This window comes from Aspergillus undulatus, assembly GCF_047715775.1.
Source record: "Aspergillus undulatus strain CBS 261.88 unplaced genomic scaffold BDV17scaffold_9, whole genome shotgun sequence".
NCBI classification, from domain to species: Eukaryota; Fungi; Ascomycota; class Eurotiomycetes; order Eurotiales; family Aspergillaceae; genus Aspergillus; species Aspergillus undulatus.
Window position 1 is genome coordinate 485,356 of NW_027396613.1, and position 23,774 is coordinate 509,129.

Genomic DNA, 23,774 nt, shown 5'->3' on the forward strand with positions numbered 1-23,774 from the left:
GGCTCTTGAGTTAAGATCTCATGTTCTTCGAGAACTGGTATAAGTGTCAGGAGAAGGCGTTTCGAAGGGTGTTGGGGTGGACACAGTGCAGGTCATGACGGTGCGTATCTATCTCCGCATTCTCAAACAATAATACTTCTGGGTGAACCTTGTCTTGTGGTTGGTGATAATTCAAGTGGCTGATACGCATATCTATCCATGCCAGCGGTTCGTACCTATCCCTCCCCTCGTGGGTACCCTTTTCCAGGACCTGCGCTGTTGCCTTGGGCGTTTTTATTGGGTTGTGGATAGGTGGGAAACTGGGGCATCAACCTTACAATAGGGAATGGACGACTGATTGGGAGAATGCGTATACAGAGGGAGTACGTTTGGCGGAGACGGCTCGCTCCTACTGAATAGGCTATCCATATGATTATTTGGTCCACGGAGTCACTATCTACCGACTACGTAGGTATCCTGAGACAGAACAAGTAGCAAAGTCGGGCATTCATCCATCCAGTCACAGCGTCAACGCCGAATCCACCTTCGATATGCCCACCCACTCTACCGTCTTCGCCCAAAGCAATTCCTGCTTCGCCTCGTCCAGACTATCCGGAGAACTAACGTCCTTGGTGCCCATAGTGTAATAGCCGACGGTGCGGTCCCCATGGCCGTCATTATCCGGCCGAGTTGCCAGATCCACGATATCCGCGGCGGCCTCCGCGCAGGTTCGCATGGTCGGGTCCACGAACCGCCGCCGCAGGAACAGAAACGGTCGGATGACGAGCATCGACATGATACTCAGGAGGAGTGGCGTGTTGACCCGTAGTGCGCGCGAGTCTGCTAGGTTCCCTGGATTGACTGCCACTGCGGTGATTTTGCTGAGGGCAGGGTCCTGTTTGACACAATTGAAGTGCCATGTTAGCATGTATTGAGTGTTACATCATGTAAGGGGGGGAGGGGGCAAACGTGTACAGCCTCCAAGCGCCGGTTTAGAGCGTACATCCACATAACAATCGCCAATTCCGAGGTCGCGTACCGCTGGAACCCGCGGCCCATAGGGTCGGGCTTTACCCCAGGCCGAGGTGGCAGCTTCACGAGTGTATACAGGTTGTCCACATCCGGGATGGCAGGAGGGTATTTTTCCAAACTGTTCTTCCCCGGCCAGTGGGCGTCGCTGCTGAACAGGACGATACGGCCGCCCGCGGCGCGATCGAAATGGCCGAGCAGGCGGAGAACAAGCGCGGCATGAGCAAGGTGATTGATCTGGAAGGTTTTCTCGTACCCGTCGCCTGTCAATTCGAGAGCGGTGCGGAGATTCCAGTGGTATGCGTTGCAGATTATGCCGGTCAGGGGCGGAATTTTGCCAGCTTGGATATCTGTCGTGATGGAATTCGCGAAGGCGTGGACGGCAGAGAGATCTGCGAGGTCGAGCTTTCGAATGTGCACTCTGCTATTGCCGATGGGCTGGTTGATTGACTGGGGGTTGCGTGCCGTCAGGATGATCGTGTGCTCTGGGTACTTTTGGAGGAGAAGCTGGGTGGCAGGGACGGCGAGGGAACCGTTTGCGCCGGTTATGATAACTGTGCCCGGCATGATGAGTGCTTTGGAAGTGAGGAAACCATAAGCAGAGGCGGGGAAGAAGAAGAAGAAGAAGAGAGGAGAGAGGGCCAGAGTCGAGGTTGAAAGGCCGAGCTGTCACTTATGTTGTCACACATTGTACAGCAAGCAAACAAATACAATACCCAGTGCCCACTGCAAGGGGTGTAGGGTTCCATATACCCCCTGGCGCTAGGATGTCGTTGGTAAGTAAAGAAGAGGGCTCGCCCAGCAACAGAGGTCACCAGGCACCATGGCCTCCTCTTTGAGCTTACTGCAAGCCACCCAGAGCCTCTGCCTCCATTTCAACACAGAATATCCCAACTCCCTTCCTCCAGACAGATCTCCCATATCACACCCTGTCTACAGATAACTGGTCCGAAACCGCCTGGGCTAACCCCACCTGCATTGGAAGGCCCCCTGGTATTTCAGTTCTTCAGGACACTGTTCGTGTTCTGTCGTCCTATCATGCTCCTTTTGCGATAAGGTCCAGCGGCCACATGCCATCTCCGTTGGGAGCCAACATTAACACGGGGGTCTTGAGTCGCCTCTCCGGCGTCGATGGAATGAGTTATGAACCCGAGCACGGCGTTGTGGAGGTCGGGCTGGGCTGGGATGGAAAGACGTCTATTCCTACCTTGACGAGTACAACGTTACCGTTGTGGGAGGAACAGTGCTTGACGTCGGGGTGGGGCACTCATACTCGGAGGTGAGTGATTCTAGAGTTAAATGCTGTACCATTTCACACGCTAACTTGAGCGTAGGAGGCCTGTCCTATCTCCCGAACCTGTATGGCCTGGCCTGCGACAATGTAGCAAATTTCCAAGTCGTCCTCGCCAACGGCTCGCTGGTCAACGCCAACAGATCATCCCACAAAAGACCTCTTCTGGGCCCTCAAAGGCGGCGCGAATAAGCGCGAATAACTTTGGTGCATATCTTCAACCAGGCCAGAACCCTAGCCAGGCATCGTCACGGCATTTACCCTATACACCTACCCCATTCACCTTGTTTGGGGAGGCGTTAGAACATACTCACTCGAGCACCTGCCTCGCCATCTCACCGCGGCTTACGGATTCCAACAGTCCGACGAAGCTTAAGAAGCACATGCGAACTTTATGCTCCAGGCATTCGCGACCGGCCAGACCATCGGCGCCGTCATGAACATGGTCTATCTTCGCCCCGAGCCCAACCCAGCTGCCTCTGCGCCGTTCGCATCGATTCCCACCATAGACAACCTAACTCGAATCCAGACGTTAACGCAGATGATGAGCGGGCAGATGGTGCCTTCAAACCATCGTTAGGGCGTACTTTCTATCACCGATAGTGGGAGTGTACATAAGTCGGCGAACTCATCATTGCCATTGACAGCTGGGACTGAGCATCCACAAGCTCAACCCCAAGTCTCCCCTCTACAACGCCCTCCCGGGCATCATGACCGCAACCCCTCAGGTCCAAACACTCCAATCAGTCCCCAACGGGGTCCTAGCACTAGGCCCTCAGTCCATCTGCGCCCGTGCCATCGCAGCCGCTCACAGCCGCGGCGGAAACGCGCTGGGCCTGCAGAGCACCAGGCAGACTTGGCTCTCTGTCGACGCCGGCTGGGATAACCCCGACGATGACGAGATGGTGCACAGCGCTGTGTGAGGTCTGTCTGATACCGTCGAAGATCTTGCTGCCCAGGACGGTACGTATGTGCCGTATATCTTCATGAATGATGCGAGCTGGGATCAGGACGTTATATCGCATTATGGGCATGATGCTGTAGCGTGGTTGAGGCGGACCAGGGCCGAGTATGATCCGGAGGGAGTGTTTCAGATGCTTGTGTCGGGGGTGTTTAAGCTGGGTTGATTAATAGCCTGACTGACATCAACCTGTACAGCCCAACCCATGAAATCAGCTCAAATTCGCCGCATTCAGCTTGGTGACAGCTTAGGGGGAGGCCCATGCCTAATAGGCAGGTGGGCCCGTTCAGGGCTCATAGGGTTATGTACACTCGTTGTAATAGATGTCAGACTACAAACACCGACATGAAATATATCAAAGGACAAACGTGCTCTTTATACCAAGAAACAAACCAAGCATAACGACCTAATCTCGTCCACGACAATCACCTTAATCGTAAACCAGCAGACAATAATCACAATAATAAACATATGTACGTAATCCGTCAAAAACGTCGCCCTCAACCCCCCGAAATACGTATATACCGTGACCACCAGCGGAAGCAAATAACCCGACCCAACGGCATCCATCCCAACAAGCGCACCAACAGTCGTACTGGACCCCACAACCATACTTGTAAACACAAAACGTGTTATTCAACAAACACAAAAAGATCCAGAGCTTGTGCGCGGAATGCGCCATACCGCACTTAAATAATCTCCAGCAATGTATGCACGTTCGGCGCCCGTCGCTTCGCCTGGATGGCGAGGTACGCCATGAGTGTTTTCTTGAGTATGCGCGTTACATTGATCATGCCTGGCCGAGGAAGGTTAGTTGGGTGTTCAGATTTGTGGAATAGAATATACCTACCTAGGGCAAAGGCTACTTTGAGCCCGACGACAACGCCGTACCCTGCGCCTTAGGGGAGGGGAGGCGGGGCTTGGCTTGACGTTGGAAGTACTTGGGTAGGATGTTTTGGGTGCATACTAGAACTGGAGACTTCTCCCACTGATATTATAGCAGGGTTTTTTTTGGATGGTTTTGGCTAGCTCCATCTTGACGTCCATCAATTTTCTATGGTATTATGCATACCTATCTCCAAATGGTTGCAATTACCTGAGACGGTTGTTAAACAGCTAATCCGAAGGATCACACCTCGACAAGCCCTCCAGTATAACAAGAATAGGATCAGGATTTAAAGGATAAACCTTGGGGACGCGACTCGCAAATGGCGTATCAGGACCCAAGCACAAATCAGTTGTCACCCTGACGAGCCCAAGGAGTGGTTGGGATATTAGGGCATGTTGAGGTGTTACCCTACAGCCCAGGGTACTCCAATTTGCTAATGCTCGTTGAAGCCGTTTACCATTGTTCGTTCCGCTTCATGTAAGACTCGGTCGTAGGAATCACGAGTTGGAGCACAGAGTACTGCAGGTACTCGCTGGTGCTTTGCTGTAATATAAGCGGCAGCTAACCTCGTGCGTACATACTGTAGCCAAACAATTCTAGATGCCCTAAAACAATAAACGGAATGAGCGACCAACAACCCCCCAAAAACAATGGATCCTCAATGGCTTCAGCATGGGTACACCGGGCCATCTCGCACCAGGTTCGCTGCCCTCGCCGACAACCCTCCTATATCACATCACAACAAACCCTAACAACCGCAGGCCTCTGGCGGCACCCCCGAAACCGCAGTACGAAATACAACACTACCAAATACTGGGCAGACATAGCAAAGATTTTTAGAGTCCCGAATAACCCCTCCCTCTTCGTAGCCGACGTATTAGGACCCTACGACGTCTACAAAGGCCCCTCAAACTTCACGCCCGGCCTAGCAAGCGCGTCCCAAATCCCCATGTCCGGCCCTTTCCTCGCGATTTCCGCGATGGCGTCCGTAACAACACACCTCTCCTTCGGAATAACCGCCTCAACGACGTACGAGAATCCGTACCTCCTTGCGCGGCGCTTCGCGACGCTAGGTCATTTAATTGCGCCGGCGGATTCTGACGATATTGTGAAGTATTTGCTGCCGGAGCGCAGGAGACGGGGCGTGTTCAGGGATGAGTATGCGGCCAGCACGAGGGAGAACTTCTTCCAGGATGGGCTAGGGCCGAGGTTGGGGGAGGATCATCCCGGCTCGGCGTATAAATGGGTGACGGGGGAATAGGTTCTTGTTTACAATGGCATTGTTTCATGGTCTTAAGATTTGATTGGTGCGGCCGTGGGTATCAATCCATCCTCCTCACTATCGACTATCGTACATGCCAGAAATGTGTCAAAGGCCGTCTAGTCATGTCAGAAAACCTCCTCAACCTTGGAGGTTGCAAGCAACTCTTTCTCAATTGCCTCAACACCACGGAGCGGCTCAGCAAGCATCAGAAAACTGAACAGCGTCTCGTTATACTGGAACTGCAAATCCGGCCGTAACCGTTTATGAATCTTTAATAGTTCCCCTGTCGACCATCCCCGTTCCGAGTCTTTCAGATCTATATCGCAGTTTTCTTCGAGAAGGTACCATATGAAGCTCTCGCAGGCTGGATATCTGTCTAGTTGGTGCTTCTTGACAATGTTTTTTAAGTATGCTAGGAAGCGCGCGGTCTTGTTAGGGGAGTCTTGAAAATCCCAGAGCGCGGCTGTTATATAGATGAGGGCGGCGGTGCGCGTGATTTCTTGCGTTGGGACGTCCCGGACGACGTATATGCGGGACTCGAGAGGGACACGGGAGGGGCGGGGCCCGCTCGATAAAAGTGAAAAGAGAGGACTCTCCATCTGAAAAGCTGTGCGCCGTTGAGGGGCAGAAGCGAGGAACTTCTCATTGTTGTGCGAGTGCATCAGGCCTTCTGCCGCGCGAAGAAAGGTGACAAGCCATTCCTGGCCATCCTCCCACTGGACTGGTGCTTGTGGTGGAGGAGGCATCATGACGTATCGGACGTAGTGGAGGAAGACTTCGGTATGCCCGTTGGAACGAGAGCTTGTGCGGAGGATTTGAATAGCATGCTCTTCGTATTCCGCGGCTTTGTCTTTGTCGCCGAACCGGTCTTCTTGCAGGGCTAGACCTGCCAATGCCATCGCCAGACTGTCGCTGTCGATTTTCAATCGCCCGTTTATAGCATCCACAACGCCCTTTCTGGCGCTGCCGAGATGATGTTCGATCTCCTGGGCGTTGCTATGATTGTATAATTGTGCCTTCCATCGAGCGCAGTATGTGAGTATCACCGATTGTAAGGTTAATGGGTGGCTCATTGACGTTCTGAAGACACAGTCCTTGGGGTATTTATTCTGACCCGACCAATATGTCAGCTTATTGACCCAGTAGTCTGCTAGCTCGAGATCAGCGGGGTCGTGAAAGGGTAGGCTGTCGAAAGGGTCTTTTCCTGAAGCGCCGAGTAAAGTGATGGGTGAAGAAATTCGATGGGTTTGAGATGTAGCAGGCGTGAGCGTCGGGAGGCTGGCCTCTTTTGAGCTGGGCTAATTGGACATTCTCGTTAGCGCCGCGGACAAATTAACAGCAGCCGAAAGACGTTTTGACCTACTGAGCTGATGATGGGTGTTCCTGCACCTCGATCAGGAAACAGGACCATATCGAGGGGTTCGCCATCACCACTTTCCGGGAGCTCAGCCTGCTTCTGCTCCCGGAGCGAATGTGGGAAAAGCCCGTTCGCCTTCCTGTCGCTCCCACTCCGGGCATGCCGCTGCTGTCGCTTCTTCTCCTGGACATGGTGACGCATCACATGGGCGCGCTTCTCGCGAGAGGACGAATTCGAGTCGACGAAATAGAACGACTGGCTTTTCTGGCTTTTTGGCGTCTCATCGTTAGATATTCGCTTCTGTCGCTTAATCCGCAAACTCTGAAGGTCTTCGCTAGCGCTCCCTAACAGAATGACAAGTCAGAATCATGAATTGAGGTGAGAACGAGAGAAAAGAATACACGGAGACCAACGGCGGAGATGAGACTCAGAGAAAGTGGCACGTGGTGAAGCGACGGTCGCAGTTTGAATGGGATCGGCCGAAAGACACCTGTCTGCGGCCATGATGCGGGGGAAGTGGAATCAATGGACGCTGGCAAGGGCAGAACGGGGCGAAGGGCCGTCAGGACTTCATATTTGGAGACCCCCAGACGGAGGGAGACCAGAGTTGGAGGGATGCAGGCGCTTCGCTTATCTGGCGTTGCATTCCAGCAGGAGCAGGGCGCCCTTCCCACTCCGCTCATGGACAAGACCGACAGCAGTAGCGCTGGCCTGACGAGAGGGAGTGGGGGTCGCGATGGCGGATTCGACAGCTCAGAGGCCTGGAGTCGCAAACATTTCCCACTTGGCTCATTGGACCATTGGCAGTGGACTTTTGGGGCATTGGTGGTCTTTGCGTTGCCAATCCCCCCTGATCCTGCTTGGGCAGAGAGCTCAGACCTCCCAACAGAGTCTAGCTCCATCAGCCAGTGCCCTTGCTCAGGGGCCGTGCGCCTGACTCGCATAATGACGGATTAGTCAGAAACCACTTAACGCGTGCTCGGATTATCTTGCTTCCGACGCGTTCGTGTCGCGTCGAGAAATATTGATTCTCCTGTCAACAGTCAACACTCACACAACCTCAAGTCATTGATACCCCACGACGCAACGAACAGCTCTGCTGAGCTTCCCTCACAACTATCCCTCCTTTGGCCTAATCGGCCACCATGTCCTCCCTCTTTGATGCCGTCCTCCAGTCCGAGCTGGGCTCAGCCGCCGGATCTCGCGATGACCGAGACAACCTTCCCAGCAGTTCAAGGGCAAACCCCATGTCCGAAAGCAATGCTCCCATGAGCGACGCCAATGTCTTTCCCGATGATCAAATTGCAGAAACCACCGGGTCGACGACCACCCGTTTGCGAAATCCCTATGTGCCTGGCCCGCCGCCCGTGGTGGATTTGGCCGGTGAAAAGGTACAGCAGGCCTTTGAAGAGCTGCTAGAAAATTACCAGGAAGAGGCCGCATCAACGTCACATCCGCCCCCGTCTTCGGCGCCTATGAGCGACAAATACTATATTGCTCAGATCCACGGGATGGCCAAATGGGAACTATCTACGTTGTATGTGGACTTTACACATCTCGGCTCGCTAGGGAACCCGGTTCTGGCAGATGCGATCGCGAACCAGTACTACCGTTTCCAGCCCTTCCTCGTCAAAGGCCTCCACAATCTGATCGCCAAATACGAACCCGAATACTTTGTTTCACATCGTCAAGCTACTAGCAGCGTTTCTTCGCAGGCTGGAACGTCCATGATGGCCGGCAACTCCAGTGTGTCCGACGACCCTAAATTGGCCCGGTCGATCCGCGAAAAGACTCGGCACCAGCAGACCGATAAGCTGTTTTCGATAGCATTCTACAATATCCCTCTAGTTTCAAGACTACGGCAACTCCGGACCTCGCAAATCGGGAAGCTGCTCTCTGTTTCGGGTACCGTCACACGCACATCGGAAATTCGACCAGAATTGTCGCTCGGAACATTCATCTGTGAGGGCTGCAGAACAGTTGTCACCAACGTTGAGCAAACTTTCCGCTACACAGAGCCGACGCAGTGCCCAAATCAGACGTGTCAGAACCGCGTCGGATGGCGCCTGGATATCGGAAAGAGTACGTTTGTTGACTGGCAAAAAGTCAAGCTACAGGAGTCCTCTCACGAAATCCCGACCGGAAGCATGCCTCGGACTATGGATGTCATCTTGCGCGGTGAGATGGTCGATCGTGTCAAAGCCGGCGAACGTTCTGTGTTCACCGGTACTCTTATCGCCATTCCCGATGTCAGCCAGTTGGGACTGCCGGGTGTTCGTCCTGAGGCAGTGAGGGATAACAGTTCTTTCCGCAGCGGTGATGCTGGAGGTGGAGGCGTTAGTGGCCTCAAGGCGCTTGGTGTGAGAGATTTGACCTACCGACTAGCTTTCTTATCTTGCATGGTTACTCCCGATACTACGACCCCTGGCCAGCAATCAAACCAGCAGTTGAGCGGCCAGTCCAACAATATCCTGGGGTCGCTCAATCAGAACTCCGATCCCGAGCCGGATGACGACAAGGCCCAGGAGGCGTTCCTTCAAAGCCTTAGTCCGTCAGAAGTCCAGGACCTGAAAGGCATGGTTCATGGAGAGTACATCTACTCTCGCTTGGTCGATTCCATGGCGCCCATGATCTATGGTCATCGACAAATCAAAAAGGGCCTGCTTCTGCAGCTTGTAGGAGGTGTAGCCAAGACGACTGAACAAGAAAGCTTGCAGCTTCGTGGTGATATTAACATCTGTATTGTTGGTGACCCGTCAACAAGCAAAAGTCAATTCCTGAAGTGAGTCCATCACAACCCTAGTCTTACAAATGCTAACCTGGACAGATACATCTGCTCTTTACATCCCCGCGCTGTCTACACCAGTGGTAAAGCGTCGTCTGCCGCTGGTCTGACGGCGTCAGTCGTGAAGGATGCCGAAACGGGAGAATTCACCATCGAAGCCGGTGCTCTCATGCTGGCTGTATGTTCTTCTTCATCTGTGCAAACGCCATTGTACTAACAGTAGCAGAACGGCGGCGGCATTTGCGCCATTGACGAGTTCGACAAAATGGACATCGGCGACCAGGTCGCCATTCACGAAGCCATGGAACAACAAACCATTTCAATCGCCAAAGCAGGCATCCACACTACCCTCAACGCCCGCGCCTCCATTCTCGCAGCGGCAAACCCCATCGGCGGCCGCTACGACCCCAGAACCACCCTTCGCGGTAACCTCAACTTCAGTGCCCCCATCATGTCCCGTTTCGATCTGTTCTTTGTCATTCGTGATGAGCCCAACGACGATGTCGACCGCAATCTCGCCGATCACATCGTAAACGTCCATATGAACCGTGACGAGGCCGTCGAGCCCGAATTCAGCACAGAGCAGATTCAGCGGTATATCCGGTTCGCCAGAACATTCCGACCTGTCTTCAAAGATGAGGCGAAGGCGCTCCTTGTGGAGAAGTATAAGGAGCTTCGTGCGAATGATGCACAGGGCGGAATGGGCCGGTCGTCGTACCGCATTACTGTCCGTCAACTAGAGTCCTTGATTCGTTTGTCCGAGGCCATCGCCAAAGTCAACTGTGTTGAAGAAGTCGTGCCCAAATTCGTCCAGGAAGCGTACGACCTCCTCCGACAGAGTATAGTCACCGTTGAAAAGGACGATGTCGAAGTCGACGACGAGGAAGCCGCCCCTGCCAACAAAGACGACGATGAAATGCCCGACCGTGACCGGGACGGCGACAGCCCCATGCGCGAGGAACCCGAACAATCGGCAGAGCCCGCGCAGCGCACCAAGACCAAGATCACATATGACAAGTATATGAAGATCATGAATCTCGTGGTGGCCCGTGTCCGGGAGGACGAGACCCAAGCTAACGAAGGTGTTGAGCAAGAAGACCTCCTCGTCTGGTACCTCGAGCAGATCGAGTCCGAGCTGAACAATGAAGAGGATCTACACCGGGAGCGCTCTCTCGCTACCAAGGTTCTCAAGCGCATGGTCAAGGACAATATCCTCATGCCCATCCATGGCCAGGGCCTGGTTGATGAGTCCACCGAGACTCCGGCGGGGAGCACCGTCTACGTGCTCCACCCCAACTGTGCTATTGATGAGGAGTAATTGTTGAGCAGGCCGTTTCCAAGTGGTTGCGCATGGAGTCGGTATGGCGCGTGTCTGGTCGTTATGAGTGACGATATTCTCTTATCTTAGTAATGTAGTTCTGCAATGTCGTATCATAGATGGTTGTTTATAGGTACGGTTTTGGTGCATGGGTCTGTCTCAATTCAATATCAATGAGCATATTTTATATCCGTCCTTGAATTTCTGGAGTGTCAAAATCCGTATGCTCTCCGATCTGCTCCATCCACTGGGGTGCAGATATATACTCCAGTTCCATGTCCTCGTGCCCGTCCAATCGTCCCTTCTTAAGTGGGCGCTGGGTTCTCCTTCCTCATGTAACCCTATTTCAGCTCCCAGCCCTGCCTCGATTTGTCTACTTGTTGGTATTTTGGTGGCCATCCACTATTATATGCCGAGTTAACGCTGGCAGCGCTTGAGTTCTGGTCATTACTTTGCCCTCCCGTCTGCTTCAGTCTCTGGTAAATTTCTCAATAGCAAATCAACTTGATAAAGCCTCGTGTACATGTTGCTCCTCACAATAATGTCCTGCCATCTAAAAAGGCATATCCATCCCTAGACCCTCCCGCTCCTTCATCACCATTTCCGCCCACTCCCTAACAACAGGCAACCTAATATCCTCCACAACGTGATAAAACTCAGCAAGATCCCGTCCATGCAAACGCTCATACTCAACCGCCTGCAGCACCATTTCCAACTTATCCAAATCATGCGCAAACACCGCCTCCAGCGTAACCCCATCCTCATACTCGCGGAACAAGCTGATGATTTCTTCGCCGGCTTCCTTTCCACCGGGGACATTACCTAGCAATGTCTGCGCTATATACCGCATCGCTGTATCTCCCCTTCTTGCCTTTTCGAGCTTCGGGATTGACTCCTTCGGCGTGATATCGCCGACCACGGCTTCCGCCATATCATGGATAAGGACCATTTTCAGACATCGGGAGGTTCGTAACTGTGGGGATATGCTGGGTGGTGCGAGAAGCACCATTATCGCCATTCGGTACATGTGGTCTGAGATTGATTCGGTTTGGGAAAGGCCTGCCTGGCGCCAGCCCTCGCGGGGTGTGGTTTTGAGGCGCTCGAGGAGGTGGAAGAAGGGGAGAGGGGAGGTCGAGTTTATTTCGGGGATTGTGGGGAAGGAGGAGATTGCTTTAGGTGTTGGTTAGTCCATTATTCGGTCATTCTTTCACTTGTTGTGTGAGTGCGTCTTTCTCACTTACCTTTTGCTAGGGTCCATGGTTGGAGGCTTTCGGATGCTTCGGTCTCGCAGAATTCGGGCATCTCTGAAGGTGCTCGAAGTCGAGCTGCCATATACGTTGAAGAATGGGATGGGCAGTCCCGTTGTTTCTCGATGTCCGTGTAAAAGAATTGAGGGAATCAAGCTAATGGCATCTTATATATAGGGTTTTCTCTGGATATAATAGGTCTACCACTACGTCGCACGGCACAGGTTTGCCCAGACACTCAAATCGACGAGCACTCAAATTATTGGAGCTCCTTGAGAAGCGGATTTTGTATGCCTTCCCGGCCGTGATGCAGCATATAATCCAAATCTAATCCAGCGCACCATGTAAGACATTAGCATGGACAGTGGTAGGCCAGTCGCTCCTCGCAGCACTCGCAATCCTCCGGCGAGCACCTGCACCATGAACTGACTGCCTTATAGGAAAGACCCGAGGAAGACGCCGCTACTCGGGGCCACCCAGAGCACAGAGCACCTCTTATGCTCCGTCGAAACGCACCGCAGCAGCTTAGCCTCCGATGAAATTTTTCCCATCCATGGGCAGCTCAAGTGCAACAGGCCTTTCAGTGGCCCAGTTACATGACACCCGATGCATTTAAATAAATGGCGCCTCCCGTCTGTGTCGCAGTGGCTGGCGGCGGATGTGGAGTATGTAGGTACCTGAGATATACCCCGAACAGGCAGACTCTGGGGTAGGGCTGGGGAGGCCGCACAGATATTACCCAAACTCACTAGAGATATACATGAGATTCCGCAGGCTTTCGGTGATTCCAGAGGTAATCAATGATTTGACGCCTTAGTAACTCGATCGGATCGGACCTGGTTTTGCATTTACTGCCACTGTTTGACAAACCAAGTGCTGCTATGTTACTACATTCATCATAAGGCGAAACCAATTCCATCCACTATCCCACGCTCCAATGGATCGATCTCCCTCTCCACACACTCACACCTGTATCAACTACCCTTGTACCTCATTCAAAATCTCCCCAATCCTCTCCGCATCACTCCTTTCCCACGGCACATCAACCTCCACACCCCTCACCAACTCCTCATACCTCTCCGAGCGAATCCTAATATCCACCTCAAAGGGCTTCGGATGGCTAAGTATCGCAGGTATGAAGGCATTCAGAAGGTCAAAGTCCAGGTCCTCCTCTCCACTCTGCTTCCCCTCCTTGCTTTTCGGCGTAATATCGAAACAAGCCAAGAACCGCACAATAGTAAGGTAGACTTTCACATCAGCCATAATCTGGCCCGGGCAGGCGCGGCGTCCGAAGCCGAAGACTATAGCGCGTGGGTCTTGCTCGGGTTTGTGCGTAAGGAACCGCTCTGGTTTGAATTCGTGTGGGCTGGGGTATGTGTTTGGGTCGTGCGCGTATGCCCTAGCAATTCCACAAAATCAGATACAAAGCTGGCGTCAGTACCAAATAAACGCACATACCAAATATTAGGCACAAACACCGCCCCCTTCGGCAAGAAAAACCCATTATACTCATCATCCTTAATCGACATATGCGGCGACGCAGTCGGAAGCGCGGGGTGCCAGCGCAGGGCCTCCTTCACGACGGCGTTGACGTAGGGAAGGTTATCGCGGTCTTGGAGGCCCGGGAGACGAGATGGAGATGGGCCCATTAGTGCGTCTATCTCGGCCTGAGCTTTTTGCTGCACGGCTGGGTAGTGGCGCATTGCGCGGATGAAGCTTAGCATTGTTGAGACGGTCTATGTGGGATATGGAGGTGGTTGATCAGTATCAGTTTTCGCTAATCAGGCAGAGTAGAGCAGTCAATCAGGGATTAGGATGAGACGTACAGTGTCCGAACCACCGAGATAAAATTCTAGTCCAGACCATTTCAGTACTTCCTCTTCATCCTCGGGTATATTGCCGTGATAACTCTGTAACCGACGAGATAAGTGGCAAGGCGTGAACTTTCCCTCGCCCTTCGCTACTCTCTTCTTCACAAATAGGTACGGCACGTTAAGGAAGATGGACGCGTATTTGCGATACTCTTCTGCGGTGCGGACGAAGCCGGCGCCTGGGAACCAGGGCGGGACGTATTTTACTAGGATACATGAATGCCTTAGCCTTAGTCCTAGAACCGAATGGGGGCATCAAAAGGCATCCTACATATAGGAAGATAATCCACTAGCCACGTCCCCGGAAGCATAGCCTGGCATATCTGATCGACGGCCTTCTCAGCAAGGTCAACGAGGGGATCGTCGCCGCGTGGCTCGACGGTGTACCCGTATGTCATTTTGAGGATGACTGCGCAGGATTCTCTGTTGAGTATCAGCATGGGAAGACAGACACGAGGACAAACATCGGAAAGAAAGAACGAAAGAATTGGTAGGAGGATTGAATGAGTGGAAACTACTTCTTAAGATGCCTCCTCACCTCCCCCGGCGTCTCCAAGACCCTAAGCAGCAACCTCCGAATCTCGACATCAAGCATATCCTCAAACCGCGAGAAGGACCGTGCCGTGCCGATCTCCTGATGTAGGGCCTTGCGCATCTTGGCGTAGTGTGCTGTATTTGCGGGCGTCGCCATGGTTTTCGCCCACCCTGTCCTATTGATTTTTTCTTGTCAGCATCATGACAGCTATTGATCTTCTCCATCAGGCGAGCTTCCTGTTCAGCGTTCAGGCGTACATCTCCATGAAAGGCTGCACGGGCCGAGCAGAGTACATCGCGGACCTCTTCTCGAGTAAATCGACGGCGCATTGCGCTTCATTGAGGATGATGATCGGTTGGCCGAAGATCGTGATGGAGCTGATTGGGCCTGGAAACGAACAATAGCCCTGATTAGTTGATGCCATGCCTTACTGAAGAATGTAAACTCCACTCACCATATTTCTCTTTATGCCCCAACCAGTGAAGCCATTGCGGTACGCCCTGACGGGGCATTTCGCCCACATTTCCGATAATCGGTAGGGGACGTGGCCCCGGAGGGAGAGGCATGCGGGCGGTTGTTGTGCGTTTGCGCCGCCATTGATAGATTAGGCATATCGCGGCGATGCTAAGGGTAAAGTATAGTAGCATGATTTTCTGACGATCGGCGCCTGCTGGCTACTCAGGACGCTTCCCTAGTTGATCTTCAAACAGTGGGGGGTGTGGCAGAGCGGGGAAGTCCGGAGACCTATATACAGCTAGAAGTCCCTCGCGGTTGTATTATCCCATCTCATATGATATGCTGATATACTCCAGGTAATGATACTTCACTTACTCCGAAGCAGACGCACGTCTAGGTCGAGGCAGCTCGGATCACGCGCCACGGCTACAACCTTCTGTTACGGGAACGCGGAGTCGACGGACCTCAGTATAGAGGCTGCATGCGGCGATTTTTGTTATTCACCGAGCAGACAGGGGAAGAACTCCGATACGCTTTCGCGAGGGACATCCATGCATACATAAATCCCAGAAAAAAGGGCCCCCCCCTTCTCGAAGTTTACTATTCCTCGGTCACTTCTACAATACTCTACCTACACGAGCATACTAAAGACAAGACCAACAATCCAACAATGTCCCTTACGAACCTCTTCAAGACAACCCAAGAGATGGATCATAAGGATAGTACCAATAAAGAAGAGGAGGAAGAAGTCTGGAAAATCCTCACCACCCACATCCGCCTCTCGCCAAACCAAAATCCCTCCCACATCGCCTGGTGGACCAACATGTCCCCCATCCTAGGCCGTTCCCTAGCCCTAACTGGCCACTCCGGAGCATCGCAATACAAAAACCTCCTCCTCGTCTACTCTACACTCCTCCCCTTCCTGGGTCCCGTCCCCGGCAGAACTCAATCGAATATCCGCTGGCAGTCCTGCATCGCTGGTGGGAAGGGACCGCTCGATATCAGCATCAACTATCAACGCTCAAAGGCGACCTTCCGCATCACGATTGAGCCGATTGGGGATGAGGCCGGGACGGACGTTGACCCCATGAATGAACTCGCGCCTAGGCAACTTCTAAGCCGGCTGCAGAATATGCGGATTCATGGCGATGGCGACGGTGGCATCGACTTAACCTGGTATAACCAGCTCGAGCACGACCTTGTTCTAAGTAACCACCACGTCCGCAAGCACGAGCATCAGGAGGCGATATCGGAGTACGCGATCAAAACACAGAGGTTGATCGGGCTGGATCTCTACGAGTCCCGCCCACCTACCGTGAAGGCCTACTTTTTCCCGCACATCCGCGCCGCAGCGACGCGCCAGGATTGGGCTGTCCTTTTATTCGGCAGCGTGCGGAAACTATGCCCAGACGAAGCCTTCCAGAAGAGCATATCAATGATAGAGAGCTACATCACCTCTATCCGGGATTTTCTCATCCTCGAGAAACCAAATGTCGCGATTGACTGCCTAGCCCCTTCCCGATCGCGGGTCAAGATCTACGTTGCTATGGAAGTATCCCGGCTTAAAGACGTGTACGATTTATGGGCGCTCGGCGGCGCTCTAGACCCTACACCGGAGATGAAAAAGGGTTTTGAAATCATCAGAGTGATGTGGGATGCTGTTTATCCGAACCTTTTGCCGACTGGGAAGGCAAGAGAGTCCATGACTGTTCACTGTAACTGGGAGTTATCGCCTTCGAGCCCGGCACCCGTGCCGAAAATCTATTTTCTGCTGGCGGACGACTATGATAAGAATATTAGTTCTGCGGTAATCGAGCTGTTTCGGGGCCTTGGATGGGATGAACACGTCAAGGCGCATACCGCTGTTGAGGAAGAGGCATAGTAAGTCTACCCTTTCTAACTGCTCTCCATTTCTCTACCTTGCACGAGACAGATATGGTTATGCTATATGACTGACTGGCTCGACCATATAGCTCCATGTGCGATATTGCCACAAGCACAGACATCTACACTTGGCTTTCGTTCGCATACTCGAATACATCGGGGCCGTATATCACGGTGTATTCTAAGCCTATCGTTGGGTGAGATGCGTATGTCTCAGGTAGTCATAGGCAGTCATAGGCCATGATGGACCAAGATCCGGGATGCAGATCCAAGTCCGTTTGAACTGCGGCCGTAATTCAAAATCCTGGACGTAAGCAGTACCTTGAATCTAGCCTAGGTAATGGTTGATTTGATTTCACTTCGTCTTCTCGTACCTATCTTCTTTTTTTGACATTGGCAATTATACATGGAATCCAAAAGACTTTCCTAGCAAACAAATCTTGTACTTTGTTCGTCGCAAGGCCGTCCGTCCCGTGGCAAACGCAGATATCCACTTCCTTTACTGTACGGTGTATTTGCATTCCAGGTATGTATACCACTGGCACACCTGCAGACTAACCACGGCGTCACCGTATGGTAAGACAAGACAAGACCAGACAAGCGAAGGAAAAGTGCAGGTGGGCAGGCAGGCAACGAATCTATTCCCGCCATGATAGCCAACGACCATGACAATGACGATGATAACGGAGTACACGAGGACAGCGCAGGCATGCATATGCATTTCATGAACCTACGACCCTACCCCGTACGGATAGTCCGTTAAACGAAGGTTCCCTTGGCTCTGCGTCTACCAGGATAATTAAAGTATAACTGTATGCTGTACGAGGCGAGGCGTTTCTCGAACTCGCAGTACGACGTCGGGCGGAGACGGGACGCGAACGAGGGACCGATATTGCCCTACCCTCTTTACCCTTCCCTACCTCGTTGCCAACGAACAAAGTATGGCGAACTCTCTTTCAACTCAGACAAGCATGTTTCCTGCAGTGTATGCTTTGGATTTGATCCGATTGAACCTCGCAATGCATGCTGTGCTGTGCTGTGCCCCCCCCCCCCCAACCCCTCGCGAGGCGACAGTACTTCTAATTTCCAATTTGGTCGATCTAGGGCTATCCATAAGGTTCAGCAGGTGCTCATCCTATACATGCACCTGCTGCATGATGTATCCATGTTCGTGCTTATTGGCATGGTCGAGTTCGTGTTAGTGTTCATGTTTTTGCTTTCCTGTCTGTCTGTGTCTAGGTTTGCGCAACCATCCCATCTCAAGTCAATCAAGCAACTACTAAATTGATGCTCCCACGAAGCAGCCCAGTCCAGCTCAGCCCAGTCGAGTCCAACGAGCCCAAGCCCTAACTGGGAAGGTGCAGATGAATCTTACTATCTCCTCGGAAATCAAGTTTGTGGTTGCAGGTTACTGCAGTAGAACAGGAAGAAGAAGGTCCGGTCCGATAGACGTGGGCGCATGTGACGAACGACTGCAGACGCCGGTAGGTATTTAGGGCTCGTATCCAGATAGTGGAGTTGTCCAGTTATTTAATCGTCTAGTCTGATTGATGGTTATCTTCATCCTCATCCTGCCCGGGGTCATCAACACCAACCAACCTTACCTCTTGGCCTATACTATTTGATTACCTAGGCATCTAAGGTATCTACGTGCTTTCTCATCTTGTCTTCGATAAGATTCCCACTTACCGATTCCTAGGTCTCCTGCGCTCAGAATCATGCCCGCACCCACGCCCACGCCCTCTTCCACCCAGACCCCCGGTCCCCTCTACGACAACCCAACCTTCTACAAAAGTTACCACACTCAAGCCCCCACATCCGTAACCGAGCACCAAACCCGCCACACCGAATGGCATTATATGATCTCGCTCGTTGGGTCTGTAGTCGATAAAAACGTCCTCGATCTCGGCTGCGGATATGGCTGGTTCTCGAAATGGGCCGCCGAACAGGGGGCACGGAATGTGCTGGGTGTTGATAATTCGGAATTCATGTTGAAGAGGGCAGGGGAGATTATTAGCACCAGTGCCAGGACCGGTTGGCTTGAGGGTGGGAAGGTGAGGTTTGAGGTTAAGGATTTAGATCTTCAGGAGGAGCAGAACTTCAAGGTTGGAGGGGATGGGGATGAGGGAGTCGAAGATAGAGAAGATGTGAAGTTTGATATCGCCTACTCCTCCCTAACATTCCACTACATAACCCACCTCACACCTCTCTTCAAATCCATCAGTTCCTCCCTTTCAACAGGTGGAAAATTCATCTTCTCAATCCAACACCCCATCTGGACGGCGACCGACAATGGAAGCTGGCAGACCCTCCCTTCCACAACCGTTACCCCCTCCCCATCAACCACTTCCGAAAAAGAATCCGAATTCGAGTACTGGCCCGTCCGAACCTACTCTACCCCTGGCCCCCGCTGGAACAGATGGGTTGGTGACGGCGTGAAAATCTACCACCGCCCGATGAACGGGTACTTTGATGCGCTGCGGGCAGCTGGGTTCGAGCTTGTGGATGTGAGAGAGTGGGTGAGGGAGTTTGGGGAGTTGCCGGGGGGTCAGCCGGATTCGGGGAGGGAGGGGCATAGGCCTGCTTGGTTGATTTTGGCTGCTAGGAAGAAGTAATTTCGTCTTACTGAGGAGGGAATGGCACGAGAAATGAGGGTATAGACACAGAATGTTATTAAGTGAATTTGGGGTAAAGCAATCGTATAAGTATTATTATTACCACGTCGAACACATGATTATATGAACATCACTCAAGCCACCTAGATAAACGATTGCATGTACGACATCAACCATAGACGCCTGGGTATCAAGCAGGCGAAAGATTGATAAGACATAAAAGAAAGAAAGAAATTTCACACTGTTATATCCGCGTTAAAACATCTTCATGGGTATAGTCCAACGGGCATTATTTTCCGAGATACGTGCACCTAGTAGTGAATCTTGTCCTCGAAGATAGGAGGAACACCCTTGTCGATATTCCAGTGGATGTGGTTCTTGCCATCCAACCAAGCATCCTCATCGGTGATAGGGACGACGCGGCCAGTGTGCGCAATCTCCTGGGTACTGATGCCCATCGGATCACGGGGAATCCAAAGGAGAGGAAGTTGGGCGCCGATGGCCGGGTGGTAGTAGGCGTTTTGCTCAACCTCGGGGGCGTAAGAGGTCGTTTCAGCGCCGCTGGGAACGAATTTGCGGAGCTGGTGGTATCCGGCGTACTTGTCGGGTCGGAGCCACTTGACGAAGAAGTTGGGCTTGGACTCAGCGGGGGTGGTGTGGGTGAGACCCTTCTCGGCGGAGTCGACGTTGCCCACGCCGTCCTCGTGTCCGTCAACGGCGGAGCTGGTTGCGGGGACGCCGTCGTGGTCGCTGCCAGAACCGTTGCTCAAATGACCTTCGCTGGCCAGGAGAGCTTCCTCTTCGGCCTCGAGGTTCTTGGGGAGGTAGTTGATGAGCGGATCGATGGCGTTGTTGAGAGATACGTGGTAGATGACCATCGTCACGAGGAGAATGATCATAAGAATCAAAGGCCCGAGAGAGACGGTTTGGGCACCAGTTCCGATAGCAAACAGACCGATCAGGCAGACGACAAGCAGGTAGCATCCAACGAGAATGTGCTGCAAAGCGCGCGCATAGGTTTTGCCTTGAGTGTCGATGTTGGCATTGGACACGTAAAGCAAGTTGTAGCGATAGGCGAAGTAGAAGAGGTACAAGCCAATGGTCGCAAAGCCCAGGACCAGCGGTGCAATGCAGGAATATGTGATAGCTGATATGGTTAGCTCAAACTCGTGAGAAGGTAATAGGGTGCATACCAATAACGGCCAAGAGGGTGAAAACAGGATAGACAGTACCCCAGCCAAGACCTGCAAGGTTGGACCAGCGGTTGTACATCTTACGGGGAGTGTTATCCAACAGCCGGCCGAGGATCTTCCCAACAATCAAACCACTGATCTGCAAAAGCGCACCCGAGCTAAAGGACAATCCCTGCAAGACGATGTACGAGATGTAAAAGTTCGATGCGCGGGGTAGGTTGTCGGCGAGCAGCGATGCGGCAGATGTAGGTTCCTTGACGATCTTGGTAGCAACGCTAGTCGCCGAGGAAGTAAGCGTGACAACCAGGAACACTTGAATCACCTGGAACAGGAAGTAGAAGTTCTGGGTGGTCAACTCCACAGCTGCCAGGCTAGGAGCACCGCCGATCTTCGCCATTACTGATTTTGTCAGTCAAGTCCGAGTGGTATCGGGTGAGGAACTTACGTCGCAAAATGATAGGAAGCAGAGCCATGAGAACAGCCATCAAAATGGTCGGGAGAAGACCGGTAACGGCACCCAAAATCCAGTCGGGAATGTCCAAGATGAATCTCAGGAAAGGGACCTTATCCGTCAGGCTGTCAATGTTGGAAAGAGAACCGACGAAAGCTGTGGGAATGGCCCAGAAAATAACCAAAGCTCCGACGAATGCACAGGATGCGGCATAGCGGATGATGCGCTCCCACCACTTGATGCGCAAGTTCGACCAGATAATCTGAGTGGGGTCCAAGCCAATGTACCGCGGAGCCATATGAAGGGGAAGGTTGTGGCCAACCGACTGGAAAGCGGCCTGCGCGTCTGACTGCTCGTAAAATTCGACAAAAACCGACGAAACCAGCTTTGCCTGGCCCGCCCGATGGCTCGCTTGGAGCTCCTCAATTTCCGGAGTCAAACGCTCGATTTCGGACCTGGCCCAGTTGATGGTGTCGACCTTCTTTCCGATAATTGGCTTCAGACGGTGAGTAGGACGGTCCTTGGGCTCCACCCAGCGCGCCGCAACAGAGCCAGACTCGCCATCGTCCTCGGTGGCTTCAGGAGCAGGCTCTTCATTTCCTCCTTTCTTCAATGACTTGAGTCGTGCGGCATTGGCCATGCGAATGAGCTTTGTCTCGGCCGCCTCGAGCTTGATGGCGGCAGCATGGCGGTCGTCCACCTTTTCTGCTAGCTCGCCGGTGTCAGTGGTGAGCCAAACATTCTTCACTTTATTGGCGCCAAATATGGCACGAATCTTGGCAACGTTGAGATATTCGTCAGGAACGGCGGTGAAAAGCACAGTGCGAGACGACAGTCGCGTAGCGTAGGCGCGCGACAGCGAGTAGACCTGGCGCAGGTTGATGTAGAAAAGATTCTCGCGCGTCACGGTGAAGAAAACAAATCCGACGAAAATCCAAGCAATCAAGGCGTGCGCGAAATACCGCGCGTATTGGCCCTCGGCGATGTTGGACAGACTCAGCATATCCAGTTGTTCCCTCCCGTTTCCACCAGTGGCGTTGACCGGCCACAAAACCGGGAAGGTGATGCAGGAGCCGACGAAGCAGATCGTCGTGACGATCTTGAGGAAGCGAAGCAACAGGTAGGCGTCCATCGAGTGGTGTTGCAGAACGTATTCATCGGGGAGCTTGTACAAATCCCGCAGCCAATTCACTAACCCAGTGCCCGAGGGCGGTGTTTTCTCCGAATCTCGTAGGAAACCAAGGTAGGTTCGAGGCATATACATGCGGCGCTCGCTGCGTCGCAGAATTACGAATATGAGGACCATGACGACGGCGACAACCAGGGAGGGAACGAGAACGGTGACGAGACTGGAGGCCGAGTTGGAGGCCTGCTGGGGGTTGTCGGAGTCCTATCGAGGTCAGTGAGCTGCGACCGAGACCGACGCCAATGGACTGGCGACTTACAGCCATGATGGCGGTTGTTGACTGTCAGTGACAGTCTGAAGGTCGAGAGCAGCTCGAGTAGAGATGGATGCAACTCAGGGGCCGCGAAGTGGTTTGGCTACAAAGTCGGCGACGTTGGAGAAAAAAGAAAGACAAGAATGAGTCGAGGACGGGGGCGAGAAAGAAGCGAGAGCGAAAGAGGAGAAGCTACGTGCGGTTCCCACGCTGGCGTCAAAACTGAAAAGTAGAAAAAGCAAAAAGACGGGTCAAATAAAAGAGTGGTGAAACGAGATGGTGGATGACGAGGAGATCGAGCTGGATCTGCCGTCGTCGAACAGTCTTTGGGTCGATCTGGGCCCGATCGATGATTTCATGACAACACACCACCCACTACAACAACACAGTTCCTGGCCAGGTCCAGGAACTAAGGTACAGATTACGGAATTCAAATTCGGCGCTGAGTTTTTCTTCAAACACTGACAAATGATAGAAATTGCATCGAGTGCAAAACTGGATCTCAGCTGAAGACCCAAGGTTCCAATAGATCGTCGCTTAGCGCCGCTTGTCCTTTACCCCTAGCACAATTTGACTTCCTGATATCATCGACCACGCAACCAATTCCACGGTCACCTCTCACCATCTTGGTCTTTATCAGAAACGGACATTGTTGCAGTCTTGCAGTTGCAACCATCGTAATGTTGTATAGTGGAGGCTTCAAATGCAACGTTTAAAAAAAAAGGGGGGGGGGGGGCGCGGGGCAGCCACAACATCACATGACCACTGCTCTCCTTCCGGCGCCAATTTTCACGAGAGAATCAACCAGGGTCCTATCAGTGCTCCTCCAACCCGGTGGCTGGCACGGATGATGTCTGCCTCTTGGCCCTCTTGATCGGCGCCTATAGCACCGCCAGCTATGAGTCTATGACAGGGTATAACTGGGTTGACATCAAGCTAACTGCTCCACTTTTCCAATTCTTTCAGTATGCTGTCGTTCTGCCGCAGGGTTGTTTTTAGTTAGACTAGCTCGATTGAAAATCCTGACCTTTGTCCACAGTGCCACACTTTTTGCGTGTTGATCTCGATAAGCTCAGCCATGGATCCCCAGAGACACTATCGTCGGAGAACCTCGGTCGTTCCGCTCATCGATCACAATCACTCCAAGAAGCAACACTTCTGCAATAATGGTAATTATATAGTTCCATTCTTATCTAAGATTCGGACTTAG

The 23,774-nt window shown here is 52.6% G+C and overlaps 9 protein-coding genes across 9 annotated transcripts; 4 read left to right on the top strand and 5 right to left on the bottom strand.

The window, feature by feature from the left end:
* Positions 1 to 374: 374 nt before the first annotated feature.
* BDV17DRAFT_256236 (uncharacterized protein) lies at positions 375 to 1,575 on the bottom strand (the record flags this gene model as incomplete). The annotated part of the gene is made up of 2 exons (XM_073757040.1): positions 375 to 874; positions 955 to 1,575. The coding sequence occupies 2 exons, from the start codon at positions 1,573 to 1,575 to the stop codon at positions 500 to 502; spliced, it is 996 nt and encodes a 331-aa protein (XP_073618509.1). The 3' UTR covers positions 375 to 499.
* A 503-nt stretch (positions 1,576 to 2,078) lies between these two features.
* Positions 2,079 to 3,222, top strand: BDV17DRAFT_288736 (uncharacterized protein; the record flags this gene model as incomplete). Its single annotated transcript, XM_073761477.1, has 4 exons — positions 2,079 to 2,287; positions 2,343 to 2,367; positions 2,703 to 2,858; positions 2,947 to 3,222. 4 exons carry the CDS (start codon positions 2,079 to 2,081, stop codon positions 3,220 to 3,222), a joined length of 666 nt encoding a protein of 221 aa, XP_073618510.1.
* A 2,085-nt stretch (positions 3,223 to 5,307) lies between these two features.
* BDV17DRAFT_256240 (uncharacterized protein) lies at positions 5,308 to 7,552 on the bottom strand. Its single transcript, XM_073757041.1, has 3 exons — positions 7,184 to 7,552; positions 6,777 to 7,114; positions 5,308 to 6,711 (listed from the first exon to the last, which is right to left on the bottom strand). The coding sequence occupies exons 1-3, from the start codon at positions 7,272 to 7,274 to the stop codon at positions 5,539 to 5,541; spliced, it is 1,602 nt and encodes a 533-aa protein (XP_073618511.1). The 5' UTR covers positions 7,275 to 7,552; the 3' UTR covers positions 5,308 to 5,538.
* Positions 7,553 to 7,820: 268 nt separating this feature from the next.
* Positions 7,821 to 11,032, top strand: BDV17DRAFT_241364 (MCM DNA helicase complex subunit MCM6). Its single transcript, XM_073755972.1, has 3 exons — positions 7,821 to 9,552; positions 9,598 to 9,733; positions 9,782 to 11,032. The coding sequence occupies exons 1-3, from the start codon at positions 7,916 to 7,918 to the stop codon at positions 10,871 to 10,873; spliced, it is 2,865 nt and encodes a 954-aa protein (XP_073618512.1). The 5' UTR covers positions 7,821 to 7,915; the 3' UTR covers positions 10,874 to 11,032.
* Positions 11,033 to 11,426: 394 nt separating this feature from the next.
* BDV17DRAFT_288740 (HD domain-containing protein) lies at positions 11,427 to 12,175 on the bottom strand (the record flags this gene model as incomplete). Its single annotated transcript, XM_073761478.1, has 2 exons — positions 11,427 to 12,043; positions 12,115 to 12,175. The coding sequence occupies 2 exons, from the start codon at positions 12,173 to 12,175 to the stop codon at positions 11,427 to 11,429; spliced, it is 678 nt and encodes a 225-aa protein (XP_073618513.1).
* A 923-nt stretch (positions 12,176 to 13,098) lies between these two features.
* On the bottom strand, positions 13,099 to 15,173 carry BDV17DRAFT_301805 (cytochrome P450; the record flags this gene model as incomplete). The annotated part of the gene is made up of 7 exons (XM_073764316.1): positions 13,099 to 13,519; positions 13,579 to 13,856; positions 13,947 to 14,197; positions 14,263 to 14,414; positions 14,510 to 14,701; positions 14,784 to 14,913; positions 14,981 to 15,173. 7 exons carry the CDS (start codon positions 15,171 to 15,173, stop codon positions 13,099 to 13,101), a joined length of 1,617 nt encoding a protein of 538 aa, XP_073618514.1.
* Positions 15,174 to 15,652: 479 nt separating this feature from the next.
* Positions 15,653 to 17,067, top strand: BDV17DRAFT_288742 (aromatic prenyltransferase; the record flags this gene model as incomplete). Its single annotated transcript, XM_073761479.1, has 2 exons — positions 15,653 to 16,863; positions 16,956 to 17,067. 2 exons carry the CDS (start codon positions 15,653 to 15,655, stop codon positions 17,065 to 17,067), a joined length of 1,323 nt encoding a protein of 440 aa, XP_073618515.1.
* Positions 17,068 to 18,584: 1,517 nt separating this feature from the next.
* On the top strand, positions 18,585 to 19,481 carry BDV17DRAFT_288743 (class I SAM-dependent methyltransferase; the record flags this gene model as incomplete). The annotated part of the gene is made up of 1 exon (XM_073761480.1): positions 18,585 to 19,481. One exon carries the CDS (start codon positions 18,585 to 18,587, stop codon positions 19,479 to 19,481), a length of 897 nt encoding a protein of 298 aa, XP_073618516.1.
* Positions 19,482 to 19,792: 311 nt separating this feature from the next.
* Positions 19,793 to 22,431, bottom strand: BDV17DRAFT_280147 (putative DUF221 domain protein; the record flags this gene model as incomplete). The annotated part of the gene is made up of 3 exons (XM_073759838.1): positions 19,793 to 20,628; positions 20,675 to 21,073; positions 21,120 to 22,431. 3 exons carry the CDS (start codon positions 22,429 to 22,431, stop codon positions 19,793 to 19,795), a joined length of 2,547 nt encoding a protein of 848 aa, XP_073618517.1.
* Positions 22,432 to 23,774: the final 1,343 nt, after the last annotated feature.

What these genes read in the sequence shown, in the direction of transcription:
- BDV17DRAFT_256240 (XM_073757041.1), bottom strand. Translation starts at nt 7,274, where the DNA reads ATGGCCGCAGACAGGTGTCTTTCGGCCGATCCCATTCAAACTGCGACC. An exon ending in CTCTGAGTCTCATCTCCGCC is followed by an intron (nt 7,115 to 7,183) that starts GTTGGTCTCCGT and finishes TCATTCTGTTAG; the next exon opens with GGAGCGCTAGCGAAGACCTT. An exon ending in GAACACCCATCATCAGCTCA is followed by an intron (nt 6,712 to 6,776) that starts GTAGGTCAAAAC and finishes ATGTCCAATTAG; the next exon opens with CCCAGCTCAAAAGAGGCCAG.
- BDV17DRAFT_241364 (XM_073755972.1), top strand. Translation starts at nt 7,916, where the DNA reads ATGTCCTCCCTCTTTGATGCCGTCCTCCAGTCCGAGCTGGGCTCAGCC. An exon ending in AGCAAAAGTCAATTCCTGAA is followed by an intron (nt 9,553 to 9,597) that starts GTGAGTCCATCA and finishes TAACCTGGACAG; the next exon opens with ATACATCTGCTCTTTACATC. An exon ending in CCGGTGCTCTCATGCTGGCT is followed by an intron (nt 9,734 to 9,781) that starts GTATGTTCTTCT and finishes TAACAGTAGCAG; the next exon opens with AACGGCGGCGGCATTTGCGC.